At 42.7% G+C, this 21,086-nt stretch overlaps 4 protein-coding genes and 1 pseudogene across 5 annotated transcripts in view; all 5 read left to right on the forward strand.

Moving 5' to 3' along the window:
• Positions 1-2,690, forward strand: part of LOC310820009 (RNA-binding Raly-like protein) — a 35,266-nt pseudogene extending 32,576 nt beyond the window's left edge. Inside the window, exons 4-7 of the transcript XR_014555116.1 lie at positions 1-53; positions 344-457; positions 1,450-1,608; positions 2,249-2,690. The exon at positions 1-53 is cut by the window's left edge and continues 117 nt beyond it. The product of XR_014555116.1 is annotated as an RNA-binding Raly-like protein (transcript). The remainder of the gene's footprint in view (positions 54-343; positions 458-1,449; positions 1,609-2,248) is intronic.
• Positions 2,691-4,657: 1,967 nt separating this feature from the next.
• uraha (urate (5-hydroxyiso-) hydrolase a) lies at positions 4,658-7,739 on the forward strand. The gene is made up of 4 exons (XM_083691473.1): positions 4,658-4,896; positions 5,195-5,334; positions 7,119-7,254; positions 7,437-7,739. The coding sequence occupies exons 1-4, from the start codon at positions 4,843-4,845 to the stop codon at positions 7,524-7,526; spliced, it is 420 nt and encodes a 139-aa protein (XP_083547599.1). The 5' UTR covers positions 4,658-4,842; the 3' UTR covers positions 7,527-7,739.
• A 191-nt stretch (positions 7,740-7,930) lies between these two features.
• pdcd5 (programmed cell death 5) lies at positions 7,931-11,796 on the forward strand. The gene is made up of 6 exons (XM_083691474.1): positions 7,931-8,100; positions 9,660-9,703; positions 9,853-9,914; positions 10,281-10,372; positions 10,679-10,750; positions 10,857-11,796. Exons 1-6 carry the CDS (start codon positions 8,035-8,037, stop codon positions 10,902-10,904), a joined length of 384 nt encoding a protein of 127 aa, XP_083547600.1. The 5' UTR covers positions 7,931-8,034; the 3' UTR covers positions 10,905-11,796.
• A 966-nt stretch (positions 11,797-12,762) lies between these two features.
• mvda (mevalonate (diphospho) decarboxylase a) lies at positions 12,763-17,195 on the forward strand. Its single transcript, XM_083691467.1, has 10 exons — positions 12,763-12,934; positions 13,243-13,313; positions 13,422-13,536; positions 13,722-13,865; positions 14,339-14,538; positions 14,740-14,814; positions 14,989-15,207; positions 15,564-15,679; positions 15,788-15,896; positions 16,790-17,195. Exons 1-10 carry the CDS (start codon positions 12,856-12,858, stop codon positions 16,868-16,870), a joined length of 1,209 nt encoding a protein of 402 aa, XP_083547593.1. The 5' UTR covers positions 12,763-12,855; the 3' UTR covers positions 16,871-17,195.
• A 551-nt stretch (positions 17,196-17,746) lies between these two features.
• cyba (cytochrome b-245, alpha polypeptide) lies at positions 17,747-20,968 on the forward strand. The gene is made up of 6 exons (XM_083691472.1): positions 17,747-17,903; positions 18,305-18,374; positions 19,030-19,104; positions 19,278-19,361; positions 19,576-19,657; positions 20,052-20,968. The coding sequence occupies exons 1-6, from the start codon at positions 17,846-17,848 to the stop codon at positions 20,241-20,243; spliced, it is 561 nt and encodes a 186-aa protein (XP_083547598.1). The 5' UTR covers positions 17,747-17,845; the 3' UTR covers positions 20,244-20,968.
• The last annotated feature ends 118 nt before the right edge of the window (positions 20,969-21,086 follow it).

The following is a 21,086-nucleotide window of genomic DNA, read 5'->3' on the forward strand; positions in this document are numbered from 1 at the left end:
ACCCTCCTCCAAGAGCTCCAGAGCCCACTCCACCGGCTCCAGCAACTCCAAATGTAAGTCATACAAAGACATTACGAGCCTAACTGCTGCCGCATTTCCCCCTCGTAAAAATAGGATCCCAGCCAATCAGCGCATGTTAACCCAAGTCATCAGAGCAGAACCAATAGGCAGTGTTTATGCTGTTCTATTACCTACCCTCATCACCTTCACAGTTTTTACTACGGTACCGTCACACTCTTGGTTTCAGAGCTTTTGGGTTTATGGTATTCTTTAAGACATTTTCATCCTTTGTCGTCCAACCCCCCCCCCCCCCCCCTCCTCCTCCTCCTACTCTCTCCTACAGTGCGTATGGAGGAGCTGCAGGTGATTAAGAGAGAGCTGACTCTGATAAAGACACAGATCGACGGGCTGCTTGACAGCCTGGACAGGATGGACACACAGAGGCGGGACCACACAGGTGAGACAGCCAATCAGAGAGAGAGAGAGAGAGAGAGAGAGAGAGAGAGAGAGAGAGAGAGAGAGAGAGAGAGAGAGACAGAGGGAGCGGTCAAGTGAGAGAGCTCATTAAAGGAAATCAAAGAGACAGACACGGCTGGGAACAGCCCCACATTTCTAGAACCTAAAATGTTGCCTCTTTTCCTCTCCCCTCTGTGCTTTTCATTGATCTGAGAATGGGACAGGAAAGCCAGAAGCCTATTTTAGACTATTTAGAGTTTATTCGTGAGTGGACAGAACAAATGAGAAAGGAGGGCAAACTGTCGCAGAACAAGGCCAGAGCTTTACATATGGGAAGGTGGAAGCTGCTGCTGCCCTCATGTGGTCAGTTGGACACACAACACCTCTCTCTCATGTAATAATAATATACAGTATATTACATTTAGCTGACGCTTTTATCCAAGGCACCAAGCCACAGAGGACCACGTACCATGTTGTTGATATTCTATCCACATGCGTGTGTGTGTGTGTGTGGGGGGGGGGGGGGGTCTTTCCTGCTCTTATCTCAGTACATGATGTCCTTGGGTTTCATTTTCATATTCATTTATTCCCACTTCAAGTACACTCACTCTCTCCTGCCTCTCTCACCTCTCCTGTTCCTTTCTCTCTCTATCTCCTCATCTGTCCCTCATTCTCTCAGTCTCCGTCTATCCTTCTGTTTATCACCTCATACAGTGTCAGTAATGGACTATTAATGCTTTGGAATATGTGGACTGGCACACACACACACACACACACACACACACGCACATGCACAGACATGCACACACACACACACACACACACACACACACAAACAAACACACACTGCTCTGCCTTTAAACCATCAACTCCTATTCACTATTCACAGTAGCAAAGCCAAAGGCAATATTGTCTGGTAATGCTGATTATTATACAGTATATTGTAATATGACGGTTCTTCAACTCAAACCTCTGTGTATGTGTGTGTTTTAGGATCCCCCCTGAGGGAGGGAAGTCTGGTTGGCTCACCGTATCCCTCAGCTAGCAGCCCTGAGCGCTCCCCCTCCCCCCCTGTCCCCCCCAAGCCCTCGCCGCCGTATCCAGAGAGAGAGCCCTGAGCTGGGGGAGGCCAGTGACAACGACCACCACACGGTAAACGGAGCTATGCTTTCAGTGAGCGTGTGTGTATGTGTGAGCGTGTTTGTTTGTTTGTGTGGATAGTCTCTATAAGTGTGTGTAGGAGTCATGAGTGGCTCTGTGTGTCCTATGGTTGAGTGTGATTTAGCAGTTGTCGATTGTATTTACCATGCTGCAGCAGTTGAGTGCTTATCACACACACACACACACACACACACACACACACACATAGGCTCACACACACACGCACACTCAATGCAATAGCAAACATGCACTTAGCTGCAAGCATTCATAGAGAAGGAATAACAGCACAAGATTCACACACATCACTCGATGTCAAGTGAAATCAATAGCATGACAGTTCTTTGTACAATAGTTGCTCAGTGGTGGTTCCTGGAGAGCAAGTGAGCAACATCTCACCCACGCACACTTGGGAAGACAAAGAAGAGCACAGAGGAGAGGAAACCAGAGGGGTTGGTGGAGCGATTGAATGCAGGAACAGTGAAAACAGAGCAGGGTGCTCTTACCCTGTCAGATGAGTGAGGGGTGCTGTAGGTTTAAAGCACATACTCTATCATCATCACACACACTGCGTTGACATATTGTGTCTGATGACAACTGTCTTTCTGTGTGTGTGTGTGTGTGTCTGTCACAGATGAACAACCACAGCTCTGACCCTGAGGATGAGATGTGAGGACGGAGACGGAGGCGACACAGAGAAGGGAGAGCGCCAGACAAAGAGGAAGAGAACACCTGTCTGTCATGAAGTTACCATAACAACAACCATGTCATAGGCTGCGCCCCCCCAGATACACCCACACAGCCACTAAACACAGATATTTAAACTGTACACACACACACACACACACACACACACACACACACACACACACACACACACACACACACACACACATACTTACACACACACACACATTTTATTCTGGTGGACATCAAAGTAAATTAGTAAACCCTCAGCATGTCTGGTAATTACACTTTATCAAGAGAATTGAACTCCATCTCTTTTCAATATTCCCTTCTGATATTAGTTCACCTCAAGCGTGCGCACACACACACACACGCACGCACACACACACACACACGCACACACACACGCACACACACACACACACACACACACACACACACACACACACACACAGATGTTATCCACTGAGTGTAATTATAAAGCAAGACAGGAAAGTGAAATCATTTGCATAATCAAAATTTCCTTAATCCCTTCATGTACAGTATATTCCCCCAAAACATTTATAGTATAATCAGCCAATTTATAAAGTTGACCAGCCTACTGAGAGCCTCAAGGCTTGTGAAATGAATATCTGAACTGATCTGATTGCCATAACCCATTATAGTTAGATAAAGGGGAGGAATTTGTTTATAGTGTGATGTCATCTATCAGAGCATGATTCCATCAGTGAGTGGGTCACGTGCAGACAGACACACACACCTGTCTCTCTGCGTTTCATACACACACACACACACACACACACACACACACACACACACACACACACACACACACACACACACACACACACACACACACACCTGTCTCTCTGTTGTAAAGGTATTAGGAAACATTTGAACCCCCCTCTCTTCCTCTATGTTCCTGGCGCTATGAGCTGAGGAGTGGCCCAGGTCGATGTGTAATATTGTGTATTACTGTAAAACTCCTGTAATTGGTCAGCTGTCTGATTTTAATCCTGCATTTTGTTTTAGTTTTTTATTATTATTATTATTATTATTATAATTATTATTATTATTATGTGTTCCTTTTTTAAAAAGAAAAACAACAATGATTGTTTTATTATAATTCCAGTGGTGTTAGATGTTTCGTTTGTTTTGTTTGCATTCATGAGAAGCCAAGTGGTAACACTCACACTGTCACAGTAGTAAAGGTATTTTCATATTGATTATACCTGCCTCTGGGAGTGTTTTTTTGCTCACTCAGTGTGTGTGTGTGTGTGTGTGTGTGTGTGTGTGTGTGAGAGAGAGAGAGAGAGAGAGAGAGAGAGAGAGCGAGAGAGAGAGAGAGAGAGAGAGAGAGAGAGAGAGAGAGAGAGAGAGAGAGAGAGAGCGAGAGAGAGAGAGAGAGAGAGAGAGAGAGAGAGAGAGAGAGAGAGAGATCAGCATTCACTGGGCCACGGGGGAGTACATCCTGCGGTGTGTGTGACTCTATTTAGTTTGTTCCTGTGAGTGTGTGTAATCACAGGCAGGAGTCACACTCTGGCCCGCAGATGTACTACAGAGCACAGCTGAGACATCATGACCCTGCCAGCAGGAGTTAGAGTCTGGCCGTGAGTAAACACAACAAACAAGACCAACTGTGACCTCTCTATACATCAGTGCACTGATGCTGATGCCGGAATGAAACACAAAGCACAAACAAAGTTTAGCCAGTTCTCTGAAGCTGGAAATCTACTGAACTTGTCATGGGGGAGGGGGCGTGATATCACCACAAGAGGGGAGTCATGTATTACTCATAAACTGATAAAAAAACAAAAAGAGTGATAAAGTATTATACAAGTATAACAACATGTCAACAAACATCTTTGTCAAAAAATAATAAAGTATGACAACATCTCAGGAGCAGGCAAGTCTGCCTTGATTTACATTAACTCTCAAATGTCCAAAGGTGGGAAATGATCACACACATTTCAGTAACATGTGAAGTTTGTCACTTATGTTGTGAGCAGTGTTCTGGTTTGTAATTTGGACTGAGGTTGGGGAGTTACCCCTCTGTCCAGTGCAGCAGGTTAGAGAACCTGAGGACATTCACCTGACTAGAAGCAACACTCACTGCACGATGATGCAGTGTATAAACTTCTAAGTTATTAATATTTAAAGATATTAGGACAATTGTTAAACACGCTTTACTTTTATCAAAATGATCTCATTATCTAAATTGCACTTTGACCCTAGACGTACTGTAATCTTTGAAAGGGCCTGACTAAAGTTGGTCATTGCCTACAGATGTTTGCATGCCCAATAACCATTAACATAAGCCAATACTAAAACGTGTAATCCTGACCAACGAGAAAGACGCACTGTTGCGCAGCTCGTGTCAATCGTAACAGAAATTAGGAAACCTATTCGTCACAAGCAATTCTCGAGGGATAATTTGTGTTGAAAATCTGGTACGGTTAATTTCACCATAAAGATACTTCTCCATTGAGGCTTGAGGAAGAATAGTTGATTGCTGCAGGTTAGTCTCCGTGAACTCCGCACATGAGTTCCAGTAGATTGCAACACATCAAAGACCATCTTTTGGCTGAAAACAAGGTAATGTATTAACAAAAATGTGCAGTAGGTCTGTAATGTGTGAGAAGAATTGCAACAAGTACAACATTCGTGTTTTTTTGTCGGGTGGATGAAACAGTTGGCAAAACGAAAGTAAAGTATTCCACGGTTGACAGATTGTACTAGCCTACTTTAACAAAGGACGGCATGAGTCCACTTGATTGGTTGGTTAAGCTGTTTTATAGGTGTGTAATATTTGTTTGCCCCCACCCATGTCTGTATTCTGTAAAGTTGCATTGTATTGTGTGTGTATTTGTCATGTCCTGTGGGTCTACTGTAGTGTGCAGAGATGGCTATTCCAGGCAGCCCACTTACCACCCACGTCCTCAACACTGGTCTTGGGGTCCCTGGGGTCCGCGTTGCCATCAGCCTGTACCGCATGGACCCTTCCACATCTGTCTGGAACCTGCTCACCACAGGGTAACCCTTGAAAGCAGCAACCATAACATTGTACAGTCATGAGAAAAAATTAGGACACCCTATGAAAACCTTTGTCTTCTTCAACATATTCAAACATATGGACATTTGATATTCATTTGAACAATATTGAAAAATTGAGGTAATATAACTAAACAAATACAACTGAAACAAATTATTTAAAAAATTATTGGTAAAATGTAATTAATAGAAATGCAATCTTCTTGTGAGGAAAAAGTTAGGACACCCCTACATTTAGTTCCACTTAAAATGCCTAAAATTATAATAAAGAGCACCACATCAGGTGCAAATGATTAGAACATCGTTACAGAGGATTTTGGAGGAGCCTGTCCTATTTAAACCTCAGATATTTAGTTTGGTTTGCTCTTGATTGTTGAAGTGAGTTGCATCACCATGGCGAGATCAAAAGAGCTCTCTGAGGCCTTCAGAAGAAAAATTGTAGATGCATATGAGTCTGGGAAGGGATATAAAAAGATCTCCAAACTATTCGAAATTGGCCATTCCACTGTCCGGAAAATAATTTACAAGTGGAGAACATTTAAAACCACCACCAACATGGCCAGGTCAGGCCGCCCAAGCAAGTTCAGCCTAAGAGCTGACCGAAAGATGCTTAAAGAAGTCTCCAACAATCCCAGAATGTCATCACGAGACCTACAGGTATCTCTTGCCACAATTGATGTCAAAGTACATGCATCCACCATAAGAAAGAGACTGAACAAGTTTGCATTACATGGGAGGTGTGCAAGGAGGAAACCCCTGCTGTCAAAAAAAAACATCAGGGCAAGACTAAAGTTTGCCAGAGAACACCTAGAGAAAGACCAGAACTTCTGGAACAATGTGCTTTGGACAGATGAATCCAAAGTTGAACTATTTGGGCACAGTAAGAGTAGACATGTTTGGCGCAAAACCAAGACAGCATTTGAGAACAAGAACCTCATACCAACTGTGAAGCATGGGGGTGGAAATGTCATGGTTTGGGGCTGCTTTTCTGCAGCAGGGCCTGGTCAGCTCACCATCATAGAATCCACTATGAATTTTGTATTGTATCAGAGGGTGCTTGAGGAAAATGTGAGACCATCTGTTCGAAAGTTGAAGCTGAAGCAGATGTGGACCATGCAACATGACAATGACCCAAAACATTCCAGTAAATCTACCAAGGAATGACTCAAGAAAAATAAATTGAGAGTTCTGGAATGGTCAAGTCAAAGCCCGGATCTTAATCTTATTGAGATGCTGTGGATTGATTTGAAACTGGCTGTGCATGCAAGACACCCCTCGAACATCACACAGCTGAAAGAATTCTGCAAGGAGGAGTGGGAAAAACTTTCTCCCAATTGATGTCAGAGACCTGTAGACAGTTATAAGAAACGTCTAATTGAGGTTATTTCAGCCAAGGGGGGCAATACTAGCTATTAGGGCATAGGGTGTCCTAACTTTTTCCTCAGTAGGAATTGGCATTATTGTTAATTTTTCGTTAAATAAATGATTACAAAGTTACATTTTCATAGTTTTTTGTTCAATTACATCCCCTTTATCTATAGACATTGTTAGAAAGAAGATAACATATTGATATGTCCATATTTTTAAGAGAATAACTTAATATTTTGGGGGGTGTCCTAACTTTTTCTCATGACTGTATATGGGGTATCAACATACATTTGGCTAAACATCAATTCATACCAATAACAAGCTCAGGTTCAAGCAGGTTCATGGTCCTTTCCTCCCTAAGTTATCCAGACTTGTTAATGCCCCAAGTCTCTCCACAGAACTACCAATGATGATGGCCGCTGCCCAGGGCTCATCACCAGAGAGAGGTTCACTCCGGGGGTATACAAGATGCGCTTTGAGACTGGACAGTACTGGGAGAGCATTGGGGACACCAGCTTCTACCCATATGTTGAGGTACTTTATGTGCACAGTCATTTAAAAAGGCATCATATTCATATCATATGTTTGGCTAGTGTTTCGGCCCGTTGAGTTTAGATACTTTATGTTCTGCCTCTGTTTATGCAGTTCCAGCTCAATTAGCTCAGTTAGCTCAATTAGGCCACTAACACGTATCGTTTGTTTGTGTTTACCTGTAGATAGTCTTCACCATAACTGACCCCAGTCAGAAGTTCCACGTCCCTCTGCTCCTGAGTCGCTTCTCCTACAGTACCTACAGGGGGAGCTAATGAGCCTCTGTCGTTCAGTACCTCTGTCTCTCTCACCGGGGTGTGTGACGCTCACCTGTCACCACATGCTTTGCTGAGAGAAAGGCGACTTCTCAGATCCCCACCGTATTGGATCTAGTCCACACTACTGTCACTTCTGTAATACTATGCTTTTTATTCAATATGAACACATCTATTTCCTTCTGTTGTCCATAGTTTGGGCCACGCAAGTATTTCGCGCAAATAAATCTTCTAAAAAAAAAAAAAAGATATTTCTGATTGTAGTAGATTGTGTTATTATTGAGACTGACTGCTATATTTGTGACCATTTCCATCTCTGAAATCAATCATCCTTCAGTGGCTCGATTGCTTTTTTCTGCCTGCTGGTTGCACGATTCTGAGATTGATTACATCATCCTGGACTGAAGCAGGGCCCTGCCCCTCACGAAAGAGTTTCCAACACGACTGCTGTGTACTAACAGATTTTCTCATTTCACTACAACGCTAATTTTATACTTATTCACACACAATGGCAGACGACGAATTGGCCGCCATCAGGCAGCAACGGATGGCCGAACTGCAGGCAAAACATGGGGTAAGGAGAGAACACGAGGGGACGATGATGCGTATTTCCGACCATATAAGGAGGACACGCTAGCAGCTAGTCTAATGTTAGCCTTTGTCAAACAGTCTCCGATAGCTAGCTAACGTCAGCTAGTGACCATATGATTGACGATAAGTATGAGGGATGGCTAGATAGCTACATGTATGACAAGGAGAAACAAAACAATATAAATAGGAATGTAGCTCGTTAATTGACAGTTCACCTGCGGCCCGGGGGGGGGGGGGGGGGGGGGTCTCAGCCTCAGCCTCAGCCTCAGCCTCACACACACTCCTGTATGGAATTATTGCAGTCAGAACTCAGAACCTCATCAAGCCAAATAAATGTACTGAAAGCTGATGTGAGACTTACCATAGCTCTCATATATGCCATTTAGCTGACGCTTTTATCCAAAGCGACTTACATTGCAGTGAGTGCATACATTTCAGTATATATGGTCCCAGCGGGAATCAAACCCACAACCTAAGTGTTAGTGCCATGCTCTACCAACTGAGCCACAATCGTCATATAATCATATAATGAGCTGCTGTAGAGAAGGACCAAGTACACATAGAATATGCATTAAAGACAATAAGAAAATGAGATGATCAATAAAGAGATCAGGGGAGATGTTACGAATGATGATTTCCCTGGTCTGTCTGTCTAGCATGTAGGCTAAAATAATACAGTGAGATCCTAGAGATGTCTTGATTGAGTTCTAGATACTCCTTTCAGGGTTTATCTTGGAACCCAGTGGATCTGCCGGTAAGCAATGTACAATGTTTAGCTATACATGAGGGACTGCATGTGTGGTCTCTGCTGGATGCAGTGGTCACAGTTATGCCTGGCCACCATAATAACTAACTACTACCAGGAGTGTTTGCTTCAAGGAAGAGCAAAATGTATTAATGTTATGCATTGTATTTTTTGTCATTAGCCTAATTGTTGCAATGCATTTACCCTGTCAATATTAGCTTTGCTATGGCAGTGTTTTTTTACATTTACATTTATGGCATTTAGCAGACGCCTTTATCCAAAGCGACTTACAACAATACATTTAAGTAAGTAAGTGAATCATCTATCCAACAGTCATCATAAGACAAAGTAATCAATGCTCACACCAGGGGCCATAGGCAGTCATAATGCCATATATATATTTCTTTTTTTAAATGTATTAGTGTTTTGTCATGCTACTTGCAGTAACTAGTGACAGTGATGGCCACAGCTGTGCCTGGCCTGAAGGAACAGGATAGGTGTGACAGCATCAATATGGGCATTGCGCACCTACATTTCCTCCATGGTCTATTGTTTACAAACGGAATCTAGGTCAACCACGAGTGCTGATTGGTGAGAAGAGCTCTCAGAATGGCCGATTAATAGCTGGCCTGTTCGCTAAAACTGATTTTTCTTTTTTTTTAAATAGCATAAAAGCATTTGCTCTTGTAGCCTGTATCCAGTGGCTGGTGTGAAGATCCTTTGTTTCAATGTTTTCTTGTGTTGTTAGGATGAACACAAGGCATATCTGACTGTCTCTTTGTTCCCTGCCCTCCCAGGACTCTTCAAATGACCAGCAAGGGCAGCAGGAGGCCAAACAAAGGTGAGTCAGAAATGCAGGCTTTTATTCTAGCCCAGCACTTACACACCTGGTCCCACTGATTCAGGCTTGCACATTTGTGAATTGGTGTGTGAGACAATAAACCCATGAGCTTAGATGTGATCTTCTGTTCTCCTGGTGTGTTTTCACAGGGACACAGAAATGAGGAACTCCATATTGGCTCAAGTTCTAGATCAGTCCGCCCGTGGCAGATGTGAGTCTGAACGTTTTCAATCTGTCTTATAGGAACACAGTAATGTAAGTCCAGTACCGTTAAGGAAACCCTGAAGACGGCAGCTTGTCCGTCTCTCTCTCTCTCTCTCTCTCTCTCTCTCTCTCTCTCTCTCTCTCTCTCTCTCTCTCTCTCTCTCTCTCTTTCTTTCTTTCTTTTAAGTTTCACCCGCCAGCTTGCATCTCAAACTATAGTGTGCGTTTTCCTGTTTCTTGTTGTTTTTAAGCAGTACCATACAGTACCACATGAGTAATGGTACTATCGGTACCGTCTTACTCCTTAGGCACTTTACTTACAGCACTAGTGGCTGCCGTTCACTGACCCCCCCCCCTCTCTGTTCTGTTGCAGTGAGTAACCTCGCCCTGGTGAAGCCAGAGAAGGCCAAAGCAGTGGAGAATTACCTCATACAGATGGCTCGCTTCGGCAAGCTGGGGGGAAAGGTGAGAGAGCTGCACATGTGACATGGACTTACATTGACCCTGAGCATGGCTACCGCGAAGGGCTGCTTTCTAATATTTGGTTAGAAGAAAACCATACTAACAGAATGATTGCTCATTAAAATCAAGGTTGACCCTGGAGACTGTCAGATTTTGTAGTTACATTTGCATTGGGCAGAATACGGAAACTATTATTATTATTAGACTTTACATTTCCATTTCAGAAGCATTACTTATTTGCATGTTAAAGTGGATTGTTTGCCGTGATGTTATGGTCGTGTCAAACTTCTCATATGCCATTCCTCTCAGATTAATGAGACCGGTTTGATCGAAATCCTAGAAAAAGTCAGTCAGCAAACAGAAAAAAAGACAACTGTCAAGGTGAGTTCCTGAGATGACATCCACAGATCAGATGCTATTTCACTATCACAGCCTCTTGGACAGGCTTTTGTCTCACTGTCTGTGCCTCTTTCTCTTTCCCTCTCAGTTCAACAGACGGAAGGTGATGGACTCAGATGATGAGGATGAAGATTGACCCTCTAAAAGGAACTGAGGAGCCAGTCAGACTGCTGGTTTGGGGCGTGATTCAGGGCAGGATAGGTTTGAGCAGGGCTCTGGTCTGCAGGCGGCCATCTTTGACCAGCCTAAGGCCCTGGTCCTCTCTCAATTGTTAGAAACTTGAGGAGAGAGTGCAGAATCATGTTTCTAGCAATTGAGAGAGGGCCCATTTGTTAGTGATGCATCCTGGGATATCGCATCAGCCCCTGTGAGGATCTAGAACTCACAACTGTATTCTCTCTTATCTCCATTTCACCACGGTTGATTTTTTTTTATTTTGCCACAAGAAGCAGGAAAAGATATGAGATATTGCTGCAAATTTTATGTAGTGACTGCTTTGTGAATACTGTTTGTGTGCTCTTCAGCACAAGTGTACCATCCAACTGGACATTGTTATATTCATCTTTTTGTCTTTTTTTTCATTCTTTTTTTTGCTGACATGCATCTTGAACAGTTTACATGAAAAAATAATAAAAAGCCTTAAATTCAAATGCTGCACCTCAAACACATTTGCGTTTAGAAATGTTGCTGTGGGTGTGATTAATTGATTGGTCATATGGACTTACATCGTGCTTAGTCCTCAGAAGAAACATGATGTAAGAAAAAAGCCTCTTACATTTTAATTTTATGTTTTAAATAATATAGGTAGCATTCTTGTGTTTTTACATAAAATCTGAGTTCATCAGATTGTTACAGATTATTGAAACGTAGAGGTTGGTTGCTTTGAATCATTAGGTAGAAACTCAAGTGTATACTGTATGGCACAACACAGGTGTGTTTAATGATCAAAATGTATGAAGGTCCACAGCCCTAGAAATAAATCTAAAACCTACTGCAGACATTTCTGAAAATGAGTTGTTGTTTTTTTATATATAAATGTTTTTATTGTAGACGGTTCACCTTACAACGTAGTAGCAACTGAGACTGTACAAAATAACAAAATAAGAAAGACAGTGCTATAGCCAATACATTTTCGTTTTTCTTTTAGGTAGATAGAAGGTTGGATGGTGTTCCTTTGTTTTCCAATAGAAAGAGTGTGTCAGCAAAGTACATTACATCAGCCTCTGCCAACAGGTAAAAGTTAAATGGAAATTCCTGAGTACACAGCGCTTAACATCTACATTCAACATACTATATTTTCTTTTATCGTAACCCCCTCCCACCACCCCATGTAGGTCAAAGTCACAATAAAAATAAAAACGTAAATAAGTAAAAAAATAAATAATAATAATAATTTAAAAAAAGGGTGTCATGAGATTCTATAAATGATTGCTCATATTTTACACCTATTCGAGAATTTTCTTTACATTAAGAGTTCATCTTCCAGTAAGCAAGGTATTACTGCATGGTGGTATTTTTTTAGGCTGAGTTGGTTTCATGTCGTCGTCGTCGTCGTCCCCCACCCATTAAATAAATCAGTCCATTGATAAAGCACATTCTTTGAGTCATTCGAGTCATTTGAGTCAGCTACAGTGTATATACAATTATGGATTTTTAAAGAACTAGGTTTCAATAAAACCTTGAATGAGCTATTATGTCGCATGAATTAAAGTATTTTAATTAAAGTATTATTCAGTATCTGATCAATCCATGACCCTTTTCCTATATTTTTTTTTACGTTGCTCTGAAGTAACGCCCCAGTGTAATGTAGAGCTGGCCTCATTTTCGCATGACTGTGGTCTGACGACAACGATTGGCTGCCTCGTTTCAGTGACCGAGCAGAAATGCTTCTGATAGGTGGCTTGTTTTCCCATGTGCACTACCTCCACCAATCCAGAGAGACGTTTTTTTAAAGCGCTACGCTTTGTGCTGCCATTACTGTACACCGTGGAGCTCAAAAATAGTTATCACACTGTCGGTAAGTCGCTTAGTTTGAGATCTTTCATTGCACAAGACTTTATTATTATATATCAAGAAAGCCAACAACTATGCCGGAGGACAGCGGCCACAAGAATCTAAGCATGGTGACATGCACCGCTCCAGTCAATATCGCTGTCATTAAATACTGTGAGTATCAATGATGAACTACTGTCATCAATTTGGAACCCCTGACAGATTAGGTCGTTAACATTGCAACATGGTAACAGATGTACCTTTTTTTTTTAACGTTGATACAATGCAACTCGGCACCTATCTATTATAACTTTGTCGCCACATTGTGTGCTATGTGTATCTTGTTTTGGGCCAGAGAAGCAGACCAATGTACTGCCAGATGGTGTGGGAAATGATAAAATAGAGATGTATCATTTTGACAGCTATCTGATTGAATGTCAGTGCCGATTAAATCCTAATGATGTGTTGTTATTATCCCAAAGGGGGGAAGAGAGATGAGGAATTGATTCTACCCATCAATTCATCCTTGAGCGTTACTCTACATCAAGATCAGGTAAGACAGTAGGCCTTCATCAGTTTCTCAGAATGCTGTTGGGTGAATCACAATGCATGCATGTGCGGATCATGTTCCTGCCTTGTCCCCTTGTTCCTTTACGCTCAGCTCAAGACAACTACGACGGTAGCATGCAGCAGATCCTTCCAGGAGGATCGGATTTGGCTCAACGGTAAAGAGGAGGACATAACCCAGCCTAGACTCCAGTCCTGCCTGAGAGAGAGTGAGTCTGTCTGCTTGATCATGATGATACTTGCTTGACCATGACTGATGGCAGAGCCTTTAGGAAGAGAGCAGAGGGGGAGAGAGGGGAGAAGTGAATGAAAAGAAAGGTGTTAAAGGGGAAGGGGAGGGTATAAACAAATATGCAGTGACTGATATTTCGTTTGTTTTTGTTTACCACGCCAGTTCGGCGACTGGCCAGGAAGAGACGCAGCGATGGGGATCCTGTGGATGCAGGCGGTTTGTCCCATAAAGTCCACATCTGCTCCGTCAACAATTTCCCCACTGCAGCCGGACTGGCTTCCTCTGCTGCTGGCTACGCCTGTCTGGGTAAGTGTGTGTGTGTGTGTGTGTCCTCCACGTCCTTTTAAAAAAAAAAAAAAAAATTGAAATATATGTTTTTAGGGCATTTCTGCTTTATTGGGATAGAGACAGTAGAGATTGACAGGAAGGATGGGTGAGAGAGAGAGGAGGGATGACATGCAGGATATGTCGATGGCCAGAATCGAACCAGGGACCTTGCGATGATATGGTATGCGCCTCAGTGTGCTACGCCACTGAACACCCTGGGAAGTGAATATTTTGTGTGATTTTGTTTTGTTGAGTTCAATCAAATCATGTGTTGCTTTTGTGTATTTAGAAGTTAGGAATAAGTAGTTCTGATGCTGACGCCCTGTGTCCCCCTCTCTCCATCTCCTTTATATCCCTCTTTCCTACTCTGTTGCCTCTCCCTCTCTTCTTTTCTCCCTCTTTTCTTCATCACTCCCCTCCTTTGTGTCTTCTTGTGGCTGTTCTTGTGTCAGTGTACACACTGGCGCGGGTGATGGGAGTGGAGGGGGAGTTGTCTGCGGTGGCGAGGCAGGGTTCGGGCAGTGCGTGTAGGAGTATGTACGGAGGCTTCGTCCAGTGGATTATGGGACAGCGAGGGGACGGCAAGGACAGTCTTGCCCAGCAGGTGGAGCCAGAGACCCATTGGCCTGAGCTCAGGGTCCTCGTATTGGTGGTAAGCCTCTCTCCTTGTCCTTTGTTGTGTGAGTGTATGAGTTTGTGAGTGTGTGTGTGTATATGCATATGCACAATGTGTAACCATGGACACATTACTCACCAATTTAATCCTTTATACTGTAATATATGATGTAAAAATACATTTCTATCATATTAACTTAATCTAATCTATAATCTTTCTCTCCCTCTCCCTGTATAGGTTAGTGCTGAGAGAAAGCCAGTTGGGAGTACCTCCGGCATGCAGACTAGTGTGGAGACGAGCAGTCTCTTAAAGGTATTTACACACACACACATACACACACACACACACACACACACACACACAGACACACACACACACACACACACACAGGGCTTAACACACATTCTATGACTTATTGTAATTCCAGTCCGTGCTGTCAAGACACAGTCCACATCTTTCCTGCCCCCTCTCTCTCTCTCCCTCCAGCACCGGGCCGACTCTGTGGTCCCGCGCCGGATGGAGGAGATGATTGAAGCCGTGCAGAAGAGGGACTTTGTGGCGTTCGCCGAACTAACCATGAAGGACAGTAACCAGTTCCACGCCACCTGCCTGGACACCTACCCTCCCATCTTCTACCTGAACGATGTGTCCCGGCGCATCATCAACCTGGTGCACCGGTATAACCGTCACTACGGGGAAACAAGGGTGGGAACCACTTCCTGTGCCTGCTTTTGTATGAATCCTTTTTTTGTTTTGTTTTTTAGATGGGGACCTGCACATCGTCCAGAGTTATTTATTTGTGTGGTTTGCTTCGTTCACTCTTTGACTCATATTGAACATTGCTAACATTGTTTTTCTGAGATGATCAAATGGAGATGTGAAACTGGTGGGATTTTGGTGTTTAACTGAAGACATGGGGAACAGAGAATGTGTTAATAGTAATGACCTAGAAATAATGTTATAATGAGAGTATCTTACAGGGTTTACCTAGTGCACATCAGCATTCTGTATTCTGTTGTTTGGCCATGCTAAAAGCAACATATTGTTCTCTTTTCCACTAGGTGGCGTACACCTTTGATGCAGGACCCAACGCGGTGATCTACACTCTGCAGGAGCACGTAGCTGAGTTCATCCAGGTGGTTCGTCAATACTTTCCCCCAGAGACCAATGGAGAACAGTGAGTCTGCGTACTTTCACTCTCACTCACACACTCTTTCACTCTAACTCACACATTGCTGGTGTCTGTCTTTGTGTGTTGAGTGTGACTGACCCTGTTTCTTGACAGGTTTCTAAAGGGTCTTCCGGTTGCCAAGGCAACACTATCTGAGGAGCTGAAACAAGCTATTGGGATGGAGCCCTTGGTGAAGGGAATAAGCTACATCATCAGCACCAAGGTTTGTACTGTATACACACACACACACACACACACTCTTACACACTGTCTGGATCTGCTACACATCATTACCAAGATTAACGACACCTGTTACATGTTTTATGTTGTATCAAGGGCATAGGAGTCAGGGACACGTCCTCCCCTCCCCCCAATGTTAGAAGCATGCAAAATTGTCCCCCACAATAATAATAATAATAATAATAGGATTATTTTGCTCCAGGACCTTTATTTTGAAAAACAAGTCGCTGGTTTCTTTGCAGGATTTTTATTTTGAAAGGCCTACGCACTGCTATTGTCAGCATCACCTCAGCAGCATCATTAGGTTACTTTACCGCACCGGGGAAAGTAATTGTATGCAACTACAAACAGTAAATATAAGCCTGCAACAATAAGCTTTCTCCTGGCTAGTAGTTACCTTAGCTGCGGTGTCCTGTTGGATCTCTAGCACTTGCTATATTAGATAGCTAATGTTGTGTAGTTTCTGGCTGTGTGGAAAAACTGCTGAGTAATGTCTTGTACATTAGCAGAGAAAGAGTACTTAATAATGGTGGTTTAATTTAATGTCCACTTACACAGTCACAACATTGTCTTGCGATACATAGTGCGACTCCCACACTGATCGGATAACTCACCAGACAGGTAGTTCAGGTGACGCGGGTCGCGCTAAAATGACGACACCTGTAGTAACAGGCAATAGTCACACTGGTATTCAGTACAGTATCAATGGCCCTAAGACTGATTGGACTGTGCCAGAGTCGTGCCCCTCAAGGCCCCCTTTGGCCTTGTCATTTTCTTCAATTGTAAGTGTGTCGTCGTCCCCCCCTCCCCCCTCATGTCCAGCTGACTCCAACACCTTGTGTTGTATGATAATTTCTGGTGTTGTTGGTGTCCAAGGCTGGACCGGGCCCTGGCATGGTGGAGGAACCCAGTCAACATCTGCTTGGACCCGATGGACTACCCAAGAATAATGCTTGATGTATGGCCCCCTCCCTGCCGCGAAGAGACAGGCCAGGCTAAGAAACCTATATGCCAATCCAAATTGGATTTGTGTGTAAACGGGTCCATCAACTGGAGTGAAACCAGGAGACATGGCTGAAGACCTCTTAACACTGTTGATTACAGCTCTTGACACCTTTCCTATTGTTTGGATGAAATGTTTTTTTCAATGTTGAATGGGAACCCGGGAATGTTTCGTAAAAATGATCAGAAATGTTCTAGTCCTATGAAATAGTGTTGTAGTAAAAAAATGAATGTTAATTTCTTAGTAGATCTTGAATATTTTATTAAATTATATTTTAGCCTATAATTATGGTGTGTCTGTGGTTCTTATTGTCAGCCTGTCAATAAGAGGTTTCACAGTGAATAAGTTCCCAAAAGAAAATATTTTGTTGCAAAGCTTTTTTCATTGTCGTGTCTTCAAAGTAGGCCTAGTAAGTTTGTGGCTATAAACATTGAAATACATATGTATGACGGAACATAAGATCAGTACCTTAACGAATGAACTTATATATAAGTTATATTATTACACATTATTATTGGTCCTCTGTGGCTCAGTTGGTAGAGCCTGGCGCTAACAACGTTTAGGTTGTGGGTTTGATTGCTGCTGGGACCATATATACTGAAATGTATGCACTCACTGCAATGTAAATCGCTTTGGATAAAAGCGTCAACTAAATAGCATATATTATTAGATTATATTAATAGAAGCCTCACACTGACTTTTGTGTCCAGTCGTGGCTCCTCCCAGAGCCTCACTCAGCCTATGGTTTCCTATCGCTCGGAAGTGACGATCACTACAGAGGGCCAGCCCGCGCATCGGCAGCTCACACCCACCTTTGTTCCTCCAAATATAATACAACTTCACTCCTCATTATAATCTAACGTGACAACCGCTATCAAAGGGATAACCACCGTGGACAGAGGGGCTGTGTGAGTCGGAACGCAGATATCATGGGGAAAATAGAATGGGCAATGTGGGCCAATGAACAAGCCCTTGCATCGGGACTAAGTGAGTCGATAACTTTTACTTATTACTTACAGCACGAGATTGTTATGGGATCTTTTCACTGCATAGACTGTACACAATTAATTCGACATAGTTTAAAACCAAGCCTAGCTGTATAATTCCAGCCTTTTGTATGAAGAGAAAATACTTTTGTCAATTGTTGAAATTGATTCATTTGTTATTCTCAGTCAACTCACTTGGTGAAGTGAATGGGGAAATAAATTGTTGCTACTTACAAGTTGCATAAAAGTTGTCTACTAAATGTTGAGATAATAATTCAAACTTATGGATCTTGACTCTTAAATTTGAGTCAAAATCATCCGTTTTAAGTCGTTTCTTGATATTTGACTAATGGAGACTGTTGAGGTGAGCTAAAACAAATTCTTCCTGCTTCCCTTTTTCAGTTCTTCTTACTGGTGGCATCGTGGGGGTGGCCGGACAATTCAGGGGCTGGCAGTTTGCTGCTTATGCAGTGTATCCTTTCAGTTGTAACAGGAAATTGTGAGTTTATAATTCCAAAAGGATAGTATATGTAAGAAGACATTGTATTGTGTGATTGTCAAATGAGGCACATTTCATGGCATGAATAGAACTTCAAAGTGATGTTGCTGGTTCACACCCAAAAAAGAAATGTAAGGTTTCTCTTTAGTATTTATTTCATTCAGGGATAGATGGACAAAAGTTTCGGCCTAAGCCTTTGTCAGTGTCTCCTTTGAAGGTGTGCTTCTTTGTATTTTGCAAGCTCATTATCTGTAACAAGCAGCAGGTGTGCTCTTATGCAGGCTCCTGAAACAGACAAACATGTCAATAATGCATCCACCAAATCTACACAGCAATATCTTAACAAGTAACTCTTTATAATAATGTCAGAAAAAAACATTGGGCTTTTGGCTGCTCACACACCAATCTTTTTAAATAGTTACAGGAAAATAGGAATTAACAGCAAAAGTTAGTCTCAGCAACCCCCTGCCATAATTAATTACATAAATGGTACAAAGTCCAACTCCTCATTAAGTCCACCTGGATATAATATGAGCAATGTCATGAACACGTAAACACATTATTGGAATATTCTAATCATGGGTCCGGGATAAAGAGTTATTGTTGAGTAACCTTGACTGAAACCTAGAGCTGCGGGAGTGTTTGTCTGTCTGCTGGAGTACCCGAGGGGCAAGAGGAACAAAGGTACCAGCATGGAGAGAACGTAAGTGATGCCCACATACACCCTGTACCAAGTTAACGTTACTGTAATGTAACGTTAACCCAGTTATAACCCAGTTATGTTGTCGCAATGTCATGGTTGAGCTTGAGCCTAAGCAAGTCATTGCTGACTGTACATTGAGTTAGATTAAATGGTGTGTCTTATGTTTCTTCCAGAGGTCAATACTGTTTCACTGTCGTTGTGAAATCCTTTGGACCGTTGACCAGGAACTATTATGTCAGAGCATTTCTACACGCAGCGTAAGTGTATATCCGTCTTATCAGATCTCTGAGCTACAACTGCATTCTTGTCATTCAGTCTCTCCGTACGTCTGTAGACCTGACTGGTCAGTCTGGTTCTCACAGTCCGTTGTGTTGTCGCAGTGGCTGGCATTCCTTTGAGACCACCTTAATTTGAATGTGCAGCAAGTAATTTAGTCTCTGTTGCCCCCCCCCCCCCCTCTCTCTCTCTCAGAATCTGTGTTCCTGGTGGTTTCATGCTTGCAACTGTCATGGGCTGTGTGTGCCTCGCCATTGCTAGCCTCATCTACCTAGCGGTATGTATTCATTAATTCTAACATAACCCTAATCCTTAGCTACCTTTGGTTGTGATGATTGAGTTCATATAGTGTGTGGGAACAATATGAAGTAGGGTTCGATAAGACAATAATTGAATTTCACACCGGGTGAAACCAGTGTGAACGAACCCTTCCTTGTTATGTCTATTGAGACATTGCTCTGGTTATGAAACTCAGCCAGTCAGGGGAGTGACTCAGGTATAGTGCCCTATTGTTGGGAACTTACCTCAGAGGCTAGAACAGAGATTGGATATGTGTACTACACGTATGATTATGGAAAGCCATAAGCCTGTTGGAGGAAGCAGCACTGCATTAGGGTAATGATGACAACCTCCCCTTGTCAGTCTTTACAATTTCTGTGTTTGGCTTCCAGGCGGCAATCAGAGGGGAGCACTGGGAGCCCATCATGCCCAGGGTGGAGACCCGTAAGCCGGTCGGAGAAAGCATCAAGAACCCTCCCCAAAACCCTCCCCCACGTCCACCTCAGGAGATGCGCAGGAAGCGAGCAGAGGACCTGGAGGGGGCTGCCTACGTCAACCCCATCGTTGTCACTGCTAATGAGTAGTAGCTTCCCCCCTAAAGTACCTCTCCCAGACCAACGGGGCACTGTAACCAGGGTAGAATCCTGCAACACATGGCTGGGAGAGGATAAAGAGGGCTGTGGAGAGGACATTGTTGTTTGAGGATGTTAAATGGATCAGTGATTGTCTTTGAATGAGTTTTTTCCTGTGCCTGATGGATCTGTAGTTACTACTGTTGCAGCAGGTTTGTGTTCACTGCCTGTCAACTATTCTGGTCTTACAAGAAGCTTTATTGCTTGCTTTTACCTATAGCTTATCTACTATAGGCTACAGTTAGGTAGCCCTGTTTTTATTTGTGTACGTAACTCAGGGTTGGGAGCCGATAATACTGAAGACCTGGAGGTCTGTATTTTGTAACCTGTGGAAAAGTTGTGTAAGCTGTCTGCTTTGTAACTGTGATCTGTTGTCAATGTATGGTAAACCAAATGAAAAGAATCAACCTATTGGTGTAGATATGATAATGAAATTATTTTTTGTATGTTTTATTCTTGGGTTCTTGGACACTGGATACTTTGGGTTTCCCTCTCCTTTTGGGCCAGTTTACATCTGTATGTCTTCACACTATGCAAAGTGCTGTATGTGTGTGTGTGTGTGTGTGTGTGTGTATATATATATATATATATATATATATATATATATATATATATATATGCGCATGCTTTTTATTCTTTTGATACAATTTGAAAATAAACTAACAGAGCAAAATTTACATTTTATACAAATTAGCATTATTTTGTGTTCATGTTATTGATTATATTTCTACTTTTAAACATGTTGGTTTGGAGTGTCAATATAAAACTGTACTGAATGTGTCATCACTTAACTTC

This window comes from Argentina silus (assembly GCF_951799395.1).
Source record: "Argentina silus genome assembly, chromosome: 19".
NCBI classification, from domain to species: Eukaryota; Metazoa; Chordata; class Actinopteri; order Argentiniformes; family Argentinidae; genus Argentina; species Argentina silus.